This window comes from Stylophora pistillata, chromosome 14, assembly GCF_964205215.1.
Source record: "Stylophora pistillata chromosome 14, jaStyPist1.2, whole genome shotgun sequence".
NCBI lineage: Eukaryota > Metazoa > Cnidaria > Anthozoa > Scleractinia > Pocilloporidae > Stylophora > Stylophora pistillata.
The window spans coordinates 22,261,036-22,280,307 of NC_142532.1; the positions used below are offsets into that span (position 1 = coordinate 22,261,036).

Below are 19,272 nucleotides of genomic sequence, written 5' to 3' on the forward strand. Positions count from 1 at the left end.
GTGGGATAATCATGTATTTGCACTGGGAAACAGGGAAATGAGTAAATAGAATCATGACGAAGGGAAATTTTGAGCTCAGGGTTTGGATAAAGAATAACATGTTAGTCAGTTAATAAAAGAATAATAGTTACTATTGTCATAATTATTATTATTATTTTATTTACTATTTCGCTTTCTTTTTTAATAATCCCAGCAGTATATAGAGCGCTTGTTACCCATAAGCCCGCTCTAATTTCTCCAATTTCAGGCGAATCTTGTGATGGACTGACCTGTGAGTACCATGAGCGCTGTGTGAACACTTCGCATGGTTATGTCGAATGTAAATGTCCTCAACATACTTGCCATAACGCCAGAAAAATAATCTGCGGCACAGACGGCAAAACTTACCTGAATATGTGCGTATTGAGGAAAGAAATATGTCGCGTAAAACAGCAAATAAAGAAGAAACACGATGGTCGTTGCAGCGGTAAGTACTTTCTTTTCTCAAAGTGACCGCGATCGAATGGTGAATGCTAGGAAGCTGACGCTTTCTCACCTTACACTCCCGGCACCTGCTCTATTGCTGACTTGGCGCCCAGTTCTTGCGCGTTTCTTTTCAATCTTACGTCGACGCGAAAGAAGAGGACAGGGAACAATCTGATGGAAAGGGGATGGAATAGAGGGGGGGGTAGGTAAAGTAGGCCACAAATGTTAAATGTTTTCGGAATTAAAGCGGCTACTTCATAATATTTTGAGTTCTTTATCAAGTGTAAAAATGTTTGGTTTCAATGGGCTAGGGTACACCTACACCAGAAATGAAAGAAGAAACAAACAAATATTTTATGTTAAGCAGAAGATTTAAGAAATTACCGGCCACCGTTACTTTTAGAATTGAGAAGTCGAATATGTTGAGTCGTTGAAGAGAGAGAGAGAGAGAGAGAGAGAGAGAGAGAGAGAAAAAAAACAATATCAGACCTAACTGTGGAATAGTTCAATTTAGTTTCGACCCCACGTGTAGTAAAGTACCTATCCTTCCTTCTGCTTCACGAAACTTCTTTATATGAGATTGATGTTAAAAACTCTCTGTGAGAAAGTTTATGGAAGAGAAAGAAAAAGATTCGGCACCTCTTTTTTCGTGCAGGCATTTTGTATAAGATGCTTTTGTTCTCTGTTTTAACTAAAGAGGTTGAACGAAATTTTAAAGTTCTCAAAAGCTCCTTCGAACCACAAAGTCAATACCTAAATCTCAGGTAGCCTAGCCTCTCGGCGCGAAACAAGACCTTCCAGCTGGTTTCCAGTTATCAGTTCAAAATTGTGAAAACTTCGCGACAGGGGCGTTATTTAAAAGGATTGCTATCACTACTCGAAAATCAACATCATTTAAGTGACGCCGCTATCTTCCGAGCTCCAAGATATTTCTTTTTATTAGCTTTAACCATCATAGGCATATTTACGATGTTCTTGCTTCTGAGATCATTCACAATTTACAGAAAACCAAGTGACGTTTAGTTCAAAGTGCTACTTGACTCAGCCAAAGAAGCGTTAATTTCCGTTACGTTTTTACTTATCCACCCACGTTCGGGTGAATAAATGCATTATTTCCACGTCAAAAAATAATCGAGAGGTAACAGATTTACTGTATCCCACGCTTTTAGTGTTTCATAAGAATTAATTTTTAAAACCATCTTACTTGAAAGCAACTTAAAAGCAATGATGAAGCAACAAAGAGTTAGTTATCTGAATAAAAAAGCTGGTGCCGTAATCTTTTATTCAAAGCAACCTGGGTAGATCTTGTAAACCCTTACTTAGGATATACTTTTTTTTTTCAAGAGAAGAGCCTTAAATATTAAAATATACTTTTTAAATGGGACTTGAAACCTTCATATGACGCAAAGTTTTTTTTTTAGCGACAACCTTATTAAACAAATAGCAACAGCAAGAAAGCAGTGGAGAGAAATTGTTTTAGATTTACAATTATTTGCTTTTTAAAACTATGTGCTGGAGTGGAAATTGTTGATCTAAAAAATATCATGTTTCAGATACACTTGTAAGTTTTTTTTTATCCAGTTTGAATTCAAGTCCTCCCAATTTATAATCCTTTTCTGTTGATACTTACCGCTAATCGTCGCAAACTATAGAGAAGAGATTTTAGTTTTTGAGTTATCGATAGCTTAAGTCCCAGAGACTTAGCTTCACCTCAGTAGCTTTTAGTTTGCCATTAAATCTCGACGTTGCGTGCATCTGTTTGCAAACTTCACAAATCCCTCCGGCAGTTTTTAAGTCAGGTGAAAATTGCCCATAAGAGGAAATTGAACGGATTAGTGACTCTTGAAGAAAGCGTTTCTCCGCAGAGTGTTTGAAAAGTTCTGTCATAACAAAGCTCTGAAATCTGTCGTGTATAGAAACTGAAACGACTGTTTTTGAAAGTACCGACTCGTGAGATACACTGTGTATGTTTACATAAACAATGATTTAATTTAAAAACTCATCACGCGCGAAATTGGGATTTTAACAATGTAAAAGAGAAAAGGGGAACTCTTTGGTACAACTCTCATTTTTCTTGTAGTGATTTTTGTTTCAATAAAAAGGTATTAGTGTTTTATCATTGTCTTTTGCGTGCGCCAATTTGCTTCAGCTAACTGAATCACAATCTTCCACAAACAAGCTTCAGTCTTCTAATGTATATTCACTAGATTTCTAGTGTAAGCGGAACAACGAAGCTAATTTTTTTCGAAATCTTATACTTTTTTAAACTTGTGACACTTTTTCATACTGACAGTGTCTTGACTTCAAATGGATAAGAAAAAATCCAAGGGAAAGGTCATACAGGAACTAACCTTATTTATGATAACATAAGAAATCTAAGCTACTTACTGAAATCAGATTGTTTTTCTCTATTCAATTACTCTGACTAAAAAATACTCGAGACGTTAATCATTGAAGGAGGCTCCCTGCTTTCAAAACGCAAACCACAGAATGAACGCGCATGCATTCCTTCGGTAAATGATGCAATTTGGCAACACCTTGGAAAGATGTTTACGGTACTGCGGTTTGTGTGGAGTTATTAGAATTTACTGTTTACATTTCAGATGGGCTTCTTTTTTATTTATCAATGCAGTTTCATCTCGATCAGGCCAGCTAGCGTAGTTTAACCTTTTTGGGCTTGCGATTGATTCAGTATATGAATAAACCTTGACAAAAGTTTAATTGAGAAGTTCTGTTCCATTAAATATAAGCCTTGCAAAAGAATACTTAAGAATTCAATCCTCAATCTGAAGAATTTTAAGTTCGTCTTTAAAATGCTTTACCGAGGTTAATGAGAAGAGATGGGAAAAAGCGATAGAAAGTTTTGGTAATTTAAGGTGATGCACAAAACTGGGCATAGCCGGTGTTGGTATGGTGCTATGTGACAATTGCACAAAACTTCGACCTAGTGAGTTACAAATTGAACGGAATCGTGCAGATGAATATTTCATTTTCAAATCTTTTGTAGACATAAAAAAACAACAATTATTTTTAGTCTTGTTTCCCGTTGGAGTTCAGGATTTGTTTGTACTTCTTCCAAATACTTACATTGTCGAACAATGTCTGCGTTTTTTAATAAGATTTTGGATCAAATGCGTTGACGCAGATCTCTCTCTATTGGTCCGCCAGTAGTTAGTTAGAAAAGTTCTGCATTTTGTGTTATTATTTGATATCTTATGAGCAAAATAGGGAAAGCTCAAGAAGCTTATAGCGAGCTCCTCTGCCGTCTGAGCGGCTTAAAAACCGTTGTGTTGAGTCTCCAGTTTGGAATCAGGCGCTTAGAGATAGTGTTAAGTGCAATTGACACTTTGTTTGTAGCGTTTCAACAGTATTAGTGTTAGAGGAATCTCTCGATCGGCGGTGCAAATTAAAAACTGCTTTTTGTGCTTCCGAAAGAAGTTAATTAGCATTTTCAACAGCGATCTTTCAGATCACACATGAATAAATTATAAGCTTTCATCTGTATTGAAAACTGTATACAATACAGGTGATTCATGGGGAAACCAACGAGACACGAAGCAACGTGCAAACTTCGTTTGCGCTGACTCAACTTCACGGCAGCAACTCCTTCGCGGTTTGAAGCCGGCCCCTAAAGAGAAATGAAACAGCACTGACAGCGTTGATACATATTTTTCTATGTGAATCAAGAATCCATCCTAAATGTAATTAGTTTTCTGATCCTCTCCGCTGGCTTAATTTATCGACAAATGAACTTAACTCCGTACTCAGAAGTACTCGTCTTCCTCCTGATTTCCTTTGCTGGACTCTCCCATGCAAACCGCTTCAAGAGACGACAAAGGAAAACAGACGTGCTTGTCAAATTTAAAGGTTGGTGCCTGTTTTTTTGTCGTGAAATCGCGCACTGTTTCTGTTATATTTTTTTTAATGCACGCTTTGGCAACCGAAATGCGCGCTAAAACAAGTATCGAAGAAATTATAATATAGGTTAATTTATCGACCGCTTCTTTGACAACCTACAGCCCTCACGTGTAGTTTATAAACGTTTATTTTACTTCATCTTTTTCAGAAATACATTTTATACCTTCTAAATCTTGTTACGAGATTTAAAAAATTTTGCAAAGACGATACAAAGGGAAGTGTTAATTTTTTTTATTTCACAATTCAAATCCGCCGTATTTTGATGTTTCATAAAACGTGTTTCAAATGTTTCAAAATTTACAATGTAAATTTTCTTTCCAATCGCGGGTAGGGATTGTTTTATTATTTCTCTCTTAAAAAGCATCATTTTAACGTCCTTTAATCGAGAATCGACATTCACAGTTTCTAAACTTTGAATTAATTTTTTGTTTTGGACTGCAATTTTTAAGATTAAACATAAATTTTTTACGGATATTTTCATTGCTCGCCCCATAGTTTCGTATCTCGCTTTCTGCTTTGATTTGCGTACTTTCAAAATAATTGGTGCAAGTTGCCCGAAATATTCTCCTTTTTTTTTTTTTTGCGCTAAAAATAAATTTTCGTTTGAATGCATAAGAATAGTATTGATTATTTTTTTATCGAAAAGTATTCACCATGTGGTAAATTTGTTCATGTTGTGAATTGAACTATATCTACGTTTTGGCCGCTTGCTCTGACTTCCTTATTTATGTTTGCTTTTGGTCTTATAAGAGCGTGAATAAGAGCACTCGAGGTTTCTCAAATAACTCGCCCTTCCAACTTGGTCCATCTTTCGCTGCCCAGTTGTGATTTTAAGTAGCTTTGTGAGCAGTGATTAACGGACTGCGGTATTTTTATATTCGAACTTTTGGTGAGTAAAATGAGGACGCCTTTATTCCTAAGTGCAAATAAAGAAAAGGAACTGATTACCACGCATGCCTAAGTTTAACTTTAACTGTACGTTCTTGATAGTTGATAATGAACCTTACAACAATTCCGTATTAGACAGAATGCGTACTTTCTAGCCGGTGCGTGGGAAATATCAAACATGGTTACTTTGCTTTCATAGCTACGGGTCACTTTAATGCATACAATAGAATGTGTAAAGAAACTTTAAAAATGTTTGCCAAAATCACCGAAATCTGCTTGGCTTGTTTATCAGTGCCAATAAATAAATCAAAAGGAAAATCTGTGATGGTTAATCTGTTCGGTTTTACCAGAAGCTATTTTGGTATCGATCGCGGATATATTAAACATAATCAGATCACGTTGAATTCTTCCACCTTTCACGGAGCAGTGTAAGGAAATCTTTTGAAATTAAACATCTCAGGAAAGATTTAACAATTATAACATGACTATTCAAGAGAAATTTCAAGCTGAAGAGGACAAAAGTTGATGAAAAATGTGTGGCTAATTTCTGATTTTGTCCAAAGGGCAGGGCGTCTTTTCTGTTCAAAATTTGGGGAGTCTTTAGCTCGATAACTCGATAACTGTTCCAAGCATTTTATCATCATTTGTAGTAGAACTTTACAGTCCTTGTTAATGCGAAATTTCTATCAATTCACCGATATTAACATTCTCCGTCCCCAATCAGATTTTCAAGTTTTCTGTTCACAACTGCAGGCCAACAAGCCGTTCCCAGTTTTCGTTTGCCGTTCTCGTTTTCCATTTTTATAATTCTCGTTCCTCATGATTCCATATCAAATAGTCGGCCCGCGGTTCTATTCCATTTTTCCTTTTCTTTTTTCGATTTGCCATGTCATTGTTTTGAATTTTTTACCAGCTTTGCATTTAGCTGCCTCCGAGTGTTGAATTTGATTCAAATTCTACTCCTAGTTGGATTTGTTATTTCATTGTCACCGAGTTTCTTCAGGCGACAGTCCGCTTGCCAAAGAACCTGAGGACCAGTGTACGAGGTCGCAAAACTTTGCACGACCTGAGCGTCTTAAAAACCTTTGTCAGACCTTTTTAAGCTCGAGATCCGAGTTAATTTTCTCGATCTATTTTTATTTTTGCGTTATCTTGGTTTGTGCTTTTCTTTATGATGTCGGGTTATCTTGACCCTAATATTCTGTAGTTTTCTTCAGAATAAGGCAACTTTCTGTATATTTAAAAAACTAAGCGGAAATTGACGCAGGAAGGAAGATATCACAAGTTTTCACAGAGAGATCAAAGATAAAAGTCGGAGCTGAAGAAATGCGCGGGAAAACGCGGGTGACCATGTCTCCATAGGTCGCAGTTTCAGTTATCATTGGTCAAGAGGGTGACGACAAGTTTCTTGACCAATCAAAACGCGAATTAAAAAAAAAACAGTGGAGTAACGGGTCGACACTTCATTAAAAAACTGCTCTGAGACAAAACAAAAGCAGTCTTGGTGACTAACCGCCGCTTAATTATAAAATGGAAAGATACCTAATGTGTTGTTCTCTGCAATCCTTAGGAGAACTATTTCCCAGTGCGACGCACTATTGGCCACTCAATAAAGTTTCTCAGGAGAAAAAGGTGAATGATTTACGAGGCAACAGCAATGGTAATGTTTACAATGGAGTCAAGCAGTCGACCGCTGATCAAATTGGAGGAGTACTGACACTAGATGGTAAAGATGCTTTCATTGAACTGTCAGGTTTCAAAGAGGAATGCATCGTGGACCCTTCTTCTTGCTCAGAGGGTTTGTCGGTGGCATTTTGGATAAAATACATCAAAGGTAAGAATCTTCAAATGACGTGGTCCTCACTCGGAGAAGTGTTTTCTGAGTCCTTTTAGCCGAATGAGAGACGGGTAAGTTGGGCAGGAGTCATGCAAAGGTATGCCGCGAAAGGAGGACAAAAACTAAAGTGGGGGGGGGGGGGGGAGGATGGCTAATAGAAAACAGAAACGATAATAACAAAAAGTGTTGAAAGGCATTTGTTCAGTCAGACAAGGAAACTTTCTCAAATAACTTGCAAGACAGAATATATAATTTTTACATTGATGTACGAGAACAAGGTACCTCAGCTTAGATTTATCCAGGTAATTTAGTAATATCAACTAAGTTGAAATTGTAAATTGGCCACCGTTAAGAGTTAAAAATCTGACGTTTCGAGCGTTAGCCCTTCGTCAGAGCGACGAAGGGCTAACGCTCGAAACGTCAGCTTTTTAACTCTTTACGGTGGCCAATTTACAATTTCAACTTAGTTGACATTACTAAATTACCTTGTCACCCCCACCGACGCAGCGCCACTGTTTCTTTAGAAACTTATCCCCTTTATTAGATTTATCCACACTACCACCCTAAACCCATTCGTGTTTAGCTCTCGTTTAGCGAAGCGAATGTCTCTCTCTTGTTTGTTTGTTTGTTTTTTTTTTCGCTCATTGGTCGTTCGTCGTCTTATTCGTTTTTTTATTTGTTTGTTTGAGAGATTTTTCTGTGGGTGGTTCACCCGCTGGTTGTTTGATCTATCGGATCAGCAAACTGCTGTCATATTTGCTAGTTTTCCCTCTATTCGTTTATTTGTTTGTTCGTAATTCCGTGAGTTCCTCAGTTCGTTTGTTCGTTGGTGAGTCATCGTCATTTCGTTTGTTGGCCGGCAAGTCATCGTTAGTTCGTTTGTTGGCCGGTGAGTCAGCGCGACATTTTAGTTCGTCGGTTAGTCAGGTTCCAATCTCAGGGAATTCCTAAAATTGAGGTTTATTCGATCAAATTTATTTAGTTTTTTTTTTTATTTAAGGCGAATTCATTCTTTCAAGTGGACACTACACCTCATCATCGGTCGGCCCAGGGTACCGATTTGTCTGTGAAAATTGTGGACCCCATTTGACTTCGTCAGGGAGGTTTATCTTGGAACTTTCCAACCATTCGCACAAATGGAGAATTCTTCTCGATTCCCTCCCTAAATGGTGGTTTCACTTCGCTTTTACCTGGAGTCGAATGCACGGTCTGAAGTTCTACAAGAATGGCAGATTAGCCGTTAAGAGCAAAAAACCGGATTTTATAAGGAATGGAGGAAAAGCTACTAACAAAATATCTATTGGAAAACCCAACTCCCTTAACAGTATTTTCATGCCGAATAAACATGGAGAGTTCAGCATCGGGCACTTTGCTATTTGGATATACGAGTTGTCTTGGGATAATGTTGAACTGGCTTTTTTGTCTTCTCTTACGAAGACAACTTCTTCAATAAAATGCTGTCACTCCATGAAAGGTAACGTGTAAAAGAAAAACTATTTACCTACGACTATTAAGATTGAGTGATGGAATAACCGACAGGCTGACAGACCGACGGACTGGCAGAATGACAGACTGACAGGCTGACAGACTGATCGACCAACAGACAGATTAACCAACAGACTGACAAGCTGACTAACTGACAGACTGATAGACTGACAGACTGACACTGAGACCAACAGACAGACTGATACAGACTTACAAGCTAACGAGGAATAAGAGTAAAAGACTGAAACTGGTGAATGATTGACTGACTCACCCCCACACCCACTCATTCACTCACTTACGCACCCACGCACACACGCGCCCACTCACCCACTCACTCACTTAACCACTCACTCACCCACTCACTCACTCACCCACGCACCCACCCACTCACTCACCCACTCACCCACCCACGCACTCACTGACTGACTGACTGAAAAAAGACGACGGTTGTTATAGCCCATTGTTTCCAAACAGAGTCATCAAAGAAATCTTAATTTCTAGCTTAGTTGAAACATTTAAATCTAAGATATTTTACTAGGTCATCCCTTTCTATCCATAGCTGATCCTTGCGTAAAGAATCCTTGTCACAACGGTGCAACTTGTCAGCGGTTGGAGAACAGATATAAATGTATCTGCGAGGTCAACAACCTGAACAGGAACTGCGAGCATGCTCCTGGTAACTAGTTTATTGACGCATTGTGTTACCCTGTATTATTGACAGGAGACGTGGTAGTTAAGTGGTTTTCTTTTTGGGCTCCAGATCGAGGTGTTTGGCTTCGGGCCCTGGTCGAGTCACTGTGATGCGTGCTTTGATTGGTCATTTTACTTCACAAGACGCCTTTCCATTCGCCAGCATTAATCGGTTCCGGTAAAATGTGTTTCTGGTAAATTGTTAGGGAGGGGGGGATGGGAGTGGCAAGAATGGTATCAGTTTTAGTATCAGTATCAGTGTGAGTTTTAGTATCAGTATCAGTATCAGTTTCAGTTTTTCCTCGCAACTTTACTTTTCACTCCTATGATGTCAGTTGTCAGATATCTGCACTGTCAGCAGTGCAGTTCTTACAAACTTTCCTCTGAAGATTTGATGCTGATTTACCCAATATCTCGCTCCGGACTGTATTCTATGTTAAAAAATTGTATTAGGGGAGCCCACAATTTCGACAGTAACGGGCCTTTAATTCGAGACTAATAAGTTAAATCGGGTTTGTGAGTAGTTTTTAAATACATCTCTGCAATTAGCATTTTCGGCGTCCTTAGTTATGCCACAATCATGTGATCTCGTACCCAGTTCTCTCAAGAAAAGTCATCTCACTGGAATGGTCAACGTTTATAACTGGAGTGATTCATTTGATTTCTTTCCAGTGCCTTGTGAAGACGCTATCGATAATTGCGACCGGTTCGTTCAACAGGATGGGTACTGTAAAAGTCACAAACGACGAATGTGGAGCATATGTCCTAAAGCCTGCAACTTTTGTCTTGGTGAGTAATGGCTCTCAGCAGGAGCGCGCAAGAGATTAAACACGTGGGAGAGAACTCCCTCTGTCTCACGTGTGAATTCTCATTTGCGCGTGATTCTCGCTCGCAGATGTGGCCTTAATGCCTGCAACGTTTTTCATGATTAGTACAGGCGCTTAGCTACTTTGCGCTCGCAAGGAAAAACACGCAGGAGAGAGTTTGCGCATTCCCTTTTTTTTTGTAAAAAATGGTATCTTCCTTTGACTTTGTTCAAGTAGTTGTTTCAAAAGATTCGTTTTTCTCGTTTTGACCTTTAGAGGGGAAACCAAGTGCAAAGCCCTGAAAAATGTTTCAAACGTTGCTAACTCGCTCATCTTGTCTCGTACTTCGTTCGCTAGTGTCATTTGTCGTACTGCAATAATCAATAAGGTTATTGTCAGACTGAGAGACCTTTAAGACAGTTTATGTCGCTATACACTACACTTGCACAAGGAGGCGTTTCATGAGGACCCTACACAACAGACAATTATTTCTAGTTGGTTTAGAGAATGGACTGGGTACGAGGAGGGAATTGTTCTTAGGACAATTTCTCCATGCTGAAGAGTTCTTCAGCTTTAATTTTAAAATCTTCCGTTTAGAGTAAATCTTTAGTTACGTTTTGTACTTCATGTATAATAAATGAATTTTAAGTTCGTATTGAGAAACGTTATCTCTGGCTTGATAGGGAAACGTTTGCAAAGATTTTATGTTAGATGTGAACCTTTGCCGTCGTTTACTGAGTTTATAAAAGAGGGGGCAATATCAGGACGAATGCATTCCTAGTTATATCTCAATTTTGAGCCAGAATAGAGCTGAAAATTGTCTCAACTAAAGTTTTCGTCCTAATTAAGATGCATGTCGAGTAATCCTAATGTATGTTTTGACGTCTAACCGCTGACTAACAAACCCTGCATGTTACTTACCGACTAACTTTCTGTCCGTGAAGGGCTGTCATCAGGAAAAAAAAAATCGTCCCTTTCGCCTCACTGCTTGAACTTCTAATCCACCAGATCAGATCCAAAACTTGGCTGTTCTTTTTCATCATCTCACTAAAATACACTAAATTTTTTTTTCTGCGCATGTTCGCCTTCACTCTAGATTCCATATCAAGCCAGGGATGACGTCAAATCCCGTCCCTATTCCACCCCCCTCCCGCAGTGAGCGTTTGTCAAATATCACTGTGGCACTGGCCCCTACCACCCGTACTGTCACGTGACGCTTTTGAACCATAAATGGTAATCCCAGTTTCACGTAATTTACTTACTTTTTAAAATCAATTTCAGTTTGGTTTTGTGTTATTGACTGTTTTATTCAATCACGTTTGTTTGTCAGTTTCTATTGGTCATTGTGTATGACAGTCCTTCATACAGTCACATGACATTCACGTGACCATATCTCAATACAGTAACCATTTACTTTACCAACTGTCCCGATTCTATTAAATGCCTCTATTTGCCAATGCTTTCGCTACTCAACTCCGCTCTTCTGCAGTGACTCGTCATCTTCAATCAGAAACCTCTGCGATTTTCAGTCTTTTCCGCCTGAATTAACTTGAAATCAGATCTTTTGAACCTGCTGAGAACTTTATTTCAATTTGGAGGTCAATTCTTCTACCAACTCATTTGCAATTTCTTTTCGTTCAGCCTCTTCTTTGTTATCCTCTCCTCATCCATTTCATCTTCTCTTCGTCGTCACTCGCTTTCCTTTTTTCTCTTTTTTCGTCGTCTTCTTTTCCCTCTTTTGCTTGCCCACTTCTTGTACTCATACATCTTCTTCTGGGGCCTGTTTGTCCTTTTCGTCTAATTTCTTTGTCTGGAGTTACATTTACCGTTACTTTCTCTCCATTCTTACTTTGCTCTGCTCTCCTCTCCTCTTTACGTTTCTTCTCATTCTTGACATTTTCTTCTCGTTTTTATTCTCTTTCGTTTCTTTCTATGCGTTTCCCTCTTAACGCGTACTTCTGCTATTCTTTTTTTTCTCCTTTTGATTCAGTAATAAATCTTACTTACCTCTTTTTCCTTTCCCGTCGCTGTCTTCATTTCTCCTCAAAGTTCTTGAACAAGCGTGATTTTTAAGTATAACTCTGTAAATCTCACAAAAGCGCAGCTTCAACTTACTGAAATTTCCATTGCATACGTCAGTTACAAACGGCTCTCTTCGAATAGACACGTTACCAGGCGTAAAGGAATCACATCTGAATTTACTACAGAGGACGCGAATAAACCTTTTTCACCAAGATCAAGCTCTATGTTCTATATACTTGAAGATGCATTTTTTAAGTGAGTGAAAGGCTTTTCTAACCTCTTTTTCGCTTCATCGAAATTGTATGCTCTTGAATTTCTCAGAAGCCGAGCATGTGATACGCGAAAATTGCGCAGCTGCTGCCACGAGAAAAATCTTTAATTTGAATTCTGATGTTTCACTATACGTTGCAAAATTATGATATTTTTTCCGGTACAAGTTTTATGGTACACTTTTATTTAATAAGTTCACCTAGAACCAATAGGAAAGATTGCCAAACCATCAATCAATGAAGATTATCATCTGGTCACTCCTACTATATCGCTCTTTGAACTTGAATTCTTGTTACGTATCGACAGTGTGCAGTTGTGGTTAAATTCGCTAACTTAAAATTCATTACAAATCTAATCAGGTAGCGCCTTGTGGTCTCATTAAACTTATTTCTTTCAGTTTAGAGTTAACAATTGGTTTCGTAATCGTGTTTTCCAATATTCTTTGAATTCTGCGTGTAATTTTTCTGTCTGTGAAATATCTTCCTGTAATGAGATTTAATTACTTAGAGGTGTTCGCTGTGAATTTCATTGTTTTGTCTAGAACTTGCAAAAGCCGCAAAATAAATTTTCCATAAGAAAGATTCTCTTTAGAAACAAATAAATCATCAAAATTTGTGTCCTGAATTTCGGTGAATTTCGATATTTAAGGATACAAATAATACTTTCAACTGGTTTATTTTTTTCAATGTTGCCTTGCTTTTTTCCCCCTGTGCTTTAGTAAACATTTCTGACATTTTTCTCCGGGCCTTTTCCAGTACTCTACAATGCGTTGGACGAAAGCAGTTAAATTGGACGTTAGGCCCGCTGTACTTTCCTCGTCTAGTAGCAAATCTTTTGTTACCAAAATAAAACTTTTCATATTTTTCAGTAGTAGAAGGGAAAAAATCGATCACCGCTTCTAGCAAAAGTTTAAGGGACAAATTCTCAAAGTACAGAATCCAGTTTAGATAGGAGAATAGTCTAGAGGCCATTTCAGAGGTTTACATTCAGAAAAACTTACAATTTAAATAAAACAGATTGCCTAATTGAGCCAAAATTGATGGACTTTCGCAGTGTGGACAATTTGCAAGTAGCAGATTTTGGTCACGAACAACCCTTATCGCTCGGAAATGTTCTTAAATTCTGTTAGTTTAGATCTTAGAGATTCTATCGGTAAATGGATGCTTTCAAAGTTGAATTGTACAAAAAAAAACCCTAACAATTCAGTTAAAACATTTCTAGTTTGAAGAGAAATATTTTGAAAAGTTTCTACTTGATGACGGGACCGCGGAATTGAGCTAAAACAAAATTTAGCATCTGTGGAAATTTGTAAGAAATCTTAAACGGAAATTTCAACGCGACGGTTTGGAAACCTCATGCGATGAGGGTATCCTTCGAAAAACAAGCTCACAAAAAGTGTTCTCTAAATTTATTTTAAAAATGACAAACGATTGAAATATCAGTTCAAAATGTTTACAAATGCGACGAGTAAATTTTTTTCTGAAATCCCTAATGTTGTTATGGGAACTATGTATGAGAAAAACAAAGAAAGGCGAAATTGCTTTCCTGTAATTTTCAATGAAAATTGTCGACAATTTGCTTCCCTATGTTCTGGTAATGTGATAATAACTCATGGGGAATTTGAATAAACCAATATTATGAAAATAGATTTTAATTACATCGAGAGTACCACGAAAAGATCTAAATGCATTTTTAAAAAGGATTTAAACGAAATAAGAATTGACAAAAATAGGGTCATTCAGCTATCTCGCAGAGAGAATCTTTTAACTTCTTGTTTCGTTTGTTAGTTCTTAAAAGAGTTTTTTATCGAATTATGGCGACAAATTCATTTTCTCAGTTGTGAAAGGTTATCCGCCCTCGCGTTTGGCATAAATAGAAACTGAATATTTAATAAAACTAGTAAATCGTTTTCTTTCGAATTTCCGTGTGTATATTTGTCTTATTTTTCCGGCCCATGTGGTTTCTTGTTTGGTTATAAAACTCCACTATCTCTACAGCAGTCACAATTAAGAGATTTTATTGGCAGGGAGAAGAGCGCTGAAGGCAACACAAATCACAAGATGAAAATTACTTCGATGAGAGATGCAGTTGTAATCAAGGGAGCTGTTTCGATGTCGGGAAGCATGTCATTGGCCAAAATGAAGTCGCCACCTGTTTTAAGAATTAGTCGTGTCAATCAGTATTGTTTACTTTCCAGTGTGTTTGAATAAGACGAGACGGTTGATAACTCGATATTGTGTTGGCAGTGTTTTTCTGCACTAAAGTTCAGCTATTGTATCATTTTCCGCGGCGGGCGAAATGCACCAGTTGTCAGTGAAGAACTAGTGTGTATATTTTCACGCAAGTTTGGCGTCAGCGAAAATTTAGGAATGAAGTAAGCCACGAGATACTTGGATATGTTGTTCTTAAAAACTGCACCAACCGAGAGGTCAGTTTGCGCTTGGGAAATCGTCCGAAGCTGTCGTTTTTGCGGATTTATCTTTCTTGTTCTGTCGTCGATTTCTGCTTGCGAATCTTCCAGCCTAACTTATGCAAATATATCTGAAACCTCCATTTTCTCGCCACTGCAATCTGTGTTTTTGACTTCAGCGCCACCTCTCTCTGGCGTAGTACCTCGACAAACTGTTCGTTCATCTCAAGAGCTATCAAGCTTGGAAACTGTTATTAATTCTGTTAACGATGGATTTATTTCTCAATTTGGCATCCTCACAGGAGGCTCCGAGAAAGCAATACGTTCAACACAAGTATCGGCTTCCGCGAGTTTTAAAACGAATGTCCGACTCACTGAAACAACACCACGCAGTCAAATTGTGGGAGAGACACTTCAAAGTGAAAACCGCAGCGCCCAGAGTACAAGAGAAGGAGGTGAAATTTCCATTACGTCAAAAGTAGCGTACACGAAGCACGGATCAAAGATGGCATCCATGTTGAGCTCAAAACCCGTAGAAGCAAGCGACATGAAAGACAACAGCCGCTCACGATCAGGATATGAAATGATCGGCACGTTTGATAAGAGAGTTATCATTAGCACAAAAATACCATCTTTGTTCAGTGATTTTACGCCTAAAGGTACTTCACTTTTGTCTATCACACCAACATTTTTATTACAAGGTTCTTCTAAGCCACGGCGTAATGTGTCGGAAATCGCGGGGTTTTCATCAACGACATTGCGCCTTCATGAAAAATTCACTGCCTTGTTTTCCGCATTGACCTCCAATTTGCATGTTACAAGTAGCTTGCTTAGCAAAAATGATTTATCACCGGGAAAACATCGCAGTAAATCAACATTTTTGTCACATTATTCTTCAGGTAGTACAACCCGAACGCATAGCATGTCGACGGCTATAAGGCCCCACAAAACTTCTCAGCTTTCGTCAGCATCCAGTTCACGCACCACAGTCATCAAAGAGTCTTTGTCGATCACAAGTGTCACTGCATTTCAGGATTCAGAGTCATTTTCAAGTACCGCCATTTCTAAAGTTTCATCATCGATATCTCTTAAAAAAAGTACCGGCGATGAATCGTACGCTAAACACACTTCGACATCAGGGCATGTCAAATACACGAACACACCATCTTCAACCGAAACGCCAGTGAATTCCATCAAAACAACATCAATAATCTCGCTTCCCGTAGCAACAGGTCATTTTTCATTCACCTTAGCTCAGACGTTGCTCTCATCTACGGTCGCTGTGCAAGAGAAAGCTCCATTAACTTGTAACATAAATAATGTCACTTGCGTTTGTTTTAACTGCGGGCAAGTGCGTCAAAAGGGAGGCATTTGTTGTATGGATCATGTCGACAATACGAAAACTCAACAAGGAGTTGTTATTAATATGATTAACATCACAGTTGAGAGCTTCTATCCAAAAGTAAACGTCGTTGCGAAAGTTATCGAAGGAGTGATTTGGGATTCGTGCATGACTAACTCGTCCCTTTGCTTAGGCGAAGAAAATGTTTTAGAGGCCATACGTGTTCGTAAGAAGCGTTCGGCACAAAGTTTTTTCTTCAATGACGACTTTCTGTCCGACATTTTAAGGATAAAGCGAGACTCAGAATCGGGTCATCATAGCTCACAATTTCGTGCATCACCAGTTAACGAAGGAGCACTTCGTCCTGATATTAAACCCTCTAATATCAATATCACCCGGGTACATGTGATAATATACGGTATTTACTCCAAGGCCGGGACTCCAAGTGCAATTGGAACGGCCTTTTACGTCACGGTGACGTCACTTAGCAATGGAACCAATCACACGCAAGTTCTTGATGGCAAAGGTTTACTACAAATTCTCAGGGATAAGAGAAATGTTCTTGAGAATAAATTAAATATAACTATTGACTCATTCTCAGCTGCACTGTCGTCTGAAAGCTTGACGCCTTCTTCAGCATTGATGCCTAACCCCTCTGCCCCAAGCAAGAACCTGCAGACACCCTTAGCCTCCCCTGAAGGTAGGGAACTTTGCTTTGGTATAAAGTGTTAACTTCGGGAAACGGGAACGGGGAACTGGGTGCAAGTAATTAGTGGTGCTAGGGGGAAAACGAGATGGTGGAGACAGAAGCTTTTGTACTAAGCCTAAGGACACGTCAAATCTAACAAAGCTATTTATAGAAAGGTAAGGGACTGTTCCTTCTTTACCACCTGGGGATGGGGGGGGGGCATTTTGGTTATGTCCCAGTAAAATTTACGTGATCTCCTAATAAGGCTTTGTAATACTCTCATAAATCCCCCTCTCCCTCCCTCATTGGCAGTTAATTGGTAGTCAATTTTCTTTAGTCCCCCCATCATACCTGTCAGCGATAAATAATTTCTTCGTTCCCCCTGAAAACCATGTGATCCCCCCCCAAAATCCCCTCCCTGCTCTTTACAAGCGATAATTTATGACTTGTTCCATAGGGCCTTTATATGATTTGTCTTTTATATACGTCTCTTAAGATATACAATTTCTGTTAGGCATTTTTTATACCTTGCGTTGAGGAATTTTTTTTTAGGTTCTCCTACTACTTTGTAGGAGGGTTCGGGTAGGATGAATGATTGCTAAGACTTTTGCGCTTTTCGGTATTATGTAGAATATGAAATAGGACATAGAACATTGACATTGGTCAATCATGTTTCAGGAGGTTCAAAGGTCATGTTCACGAGTTGTGATCTTCTTTTTTACCACCTCCACGATCACGACTGATGACAGAATGTGTCAAAATCGCAAGTTTGACTCCTGACTTTAGAGTTTTGAAATGTTATTGAAAGTCGCGGGAAACACTGAAATGCAATGTGATCCTTTTTCGTTCCAGTTCCAACATCAGCCGTACAGGGCAGCACAGATGGGGATGACAGCAAAGGCATTTCCCAGGGTATGCTCATCCTCATTATCTCCGCAGCCATCGGGGGCCTGGTACTACTTGTTGTTCTATCCGTGTTCATATTTACTCGCTTCTACAGGTCAGTGGAATTCCTAAGGCGTCGTTATTGATATCTAAGATACAATTTACTTGTTATTGAGAGGGGACTGGGTGCTCTGATATCTCTTGTTCACGATGACGTCACTTACTGGAATTTACTTCCCAAGACTCTTTTGCATTAAATTTTCCTAAATCTTTGCTACTTTTCTTTTGTTTTTGTGTGGGTGTTCTTTTGATTTCGGTGTTTTGGGAATACTTTAAAAACTTTATCAATCCTCACCTTGAAAGTCTGGCCAGGGAGTGAAATTGAGTATTTTGACTTGAAAATGCATACGACCAATTGCTGGTGTCCTGAATTCTGGATGGAAAGGTACGGGTACGAGTCTAGGCAGGTGTCATTGTGATGTGTTCTTTAGCAAAACGCGTTACTCTCATACTACTCCTCTGCATCCCAGAGTGTAAATGGGTACCGCCCAACTATTTGGGAAACCTGCCATTGTGCTGAGGGGGTGAGAAAGGGGGGAGGGGTGGGTGAAAATGAAGTTTGTGCTTGACTAGCATCCCATTTCGGGAGATAAAAAAAACTCATAGTCACCTCATGCCATGAAAATTAGGTTAAGTTTCACCGGCGTGGGACTTTTGGCTCGCGTGCAGATCAATAGACCAATAGGGTGGTGCTCTCTTCTTTGGGTACGTGAATAGTTGCGCACTTGTCGTTTATGTATTGTAAGAACTGTAAGTAATTGTGTCATCTTAAGATGCGGAGGATCCTGACGGAGGATGGGGGGGGGGAGGGAAGGGTACGAAACCCTTCCGTCACCTCTATTATACCCGTGATTTTTTTTCACTTCATGTCTGATATTTAAATGGTGGTGGTGTCGGAATATATTCCGTATAAATGATGTACAATGTGACCTCCTTTAGTCGTGCTGCTCATTAAATTCTTCCTGTTAAGCAAATTCCTCTTTGTTATTTCAGACAAAGAAAAGGAGAGTTCGTACCAGACAAGAATTACCCCAACCCCCACAGTAAACAAAATAGTGAGGCACCAGGTGTCGACGACGATGTCGACAACATTGCGTCATTTAATGACGTCATAGACCCGTCCACTCCCCGTATCACAGATGTTCCTCACAAACCCACTAGAACCCAGTCTTCTTCAGGAGGGGGTCCGGGCAGTGTTAAAAAACCAAAGAAGCCAATGGGAGTAAAAGTCACTTATAAACCGCCTAAGTGGGACTAGCTGATAAGGTAGGTGAGATTTTACACGCGAGCCAACTAACGCACATCGCCAGAGCTGATTCCGGTTTCCGTGGCATGAATAGTCCATGGCATGAATTCTCCCTTCTGCGTTGTATGGTGGGGGGGTTAAAGCCGAAGGCTGCCTGGGTTCAACTGTTAGGTGATGCATGGAAGGAAGAGTTCTGGACTGGACTTTTGCATTAAGGGATCAGCTGTATTATTCTACCCCTTGGATGCTAGTCCATCACA

The 19,272-nt window shown here is 39.1% G+C and overlaps 1 protein-coding gene across 11 annotated transcripts in view; it reads left to right on the top strand.

Annotated features, from left to right (window-relative positions):
* LOC111334546 (uncharacterized) overlaps positions 1-19,272 on the top strand; it is a 39,310-nt gene that overhangs the window by 18,069 nt on the left and 1,969 nt on the right. For 7 of the 11 annotated variants that reach the window (XM_088745082.1, XM_088745085.1, XM_088745086.1 and 4 more), the window contains 8 exons: positions 248-466; positions 6,842-7,105; positions 8,109-8,582; positions 9,153-9,269; positions 9,956-10,072; positions 15,094-16,833; positions 17,674-17,821; positions 18,760-19,032. In XM_088745082.1, coding sequence (XP_088601208.1) covers positions 248-466; positions 6,842-7,105; positions 8,109-8,582; positions 9,153-9,269; positions 9,956-10,072; positions 15,094-16,833; positions 17,674-17,821; positions 18,760-19,024 — 3,344 coding nt within the window. In that variant the 3' untranslated portion in view covers positions 19,025-19,032. Of the gene's footprint in view, positions 1-247; positions 467-6,841; positions 7,106-8,108; positions 8,583-9,152; positions 9,270-9,955; positions 10,073-15,093; positions 16,834-17,673; positions 17,822-18,759; positions 19,033-19,272 lie in introns of those variants that run through there. The other 4 variants (XM_088745088.1, XM_088745089.1, XM_088745092.1 and 1 more) reach the window with 4 other exon arrangements.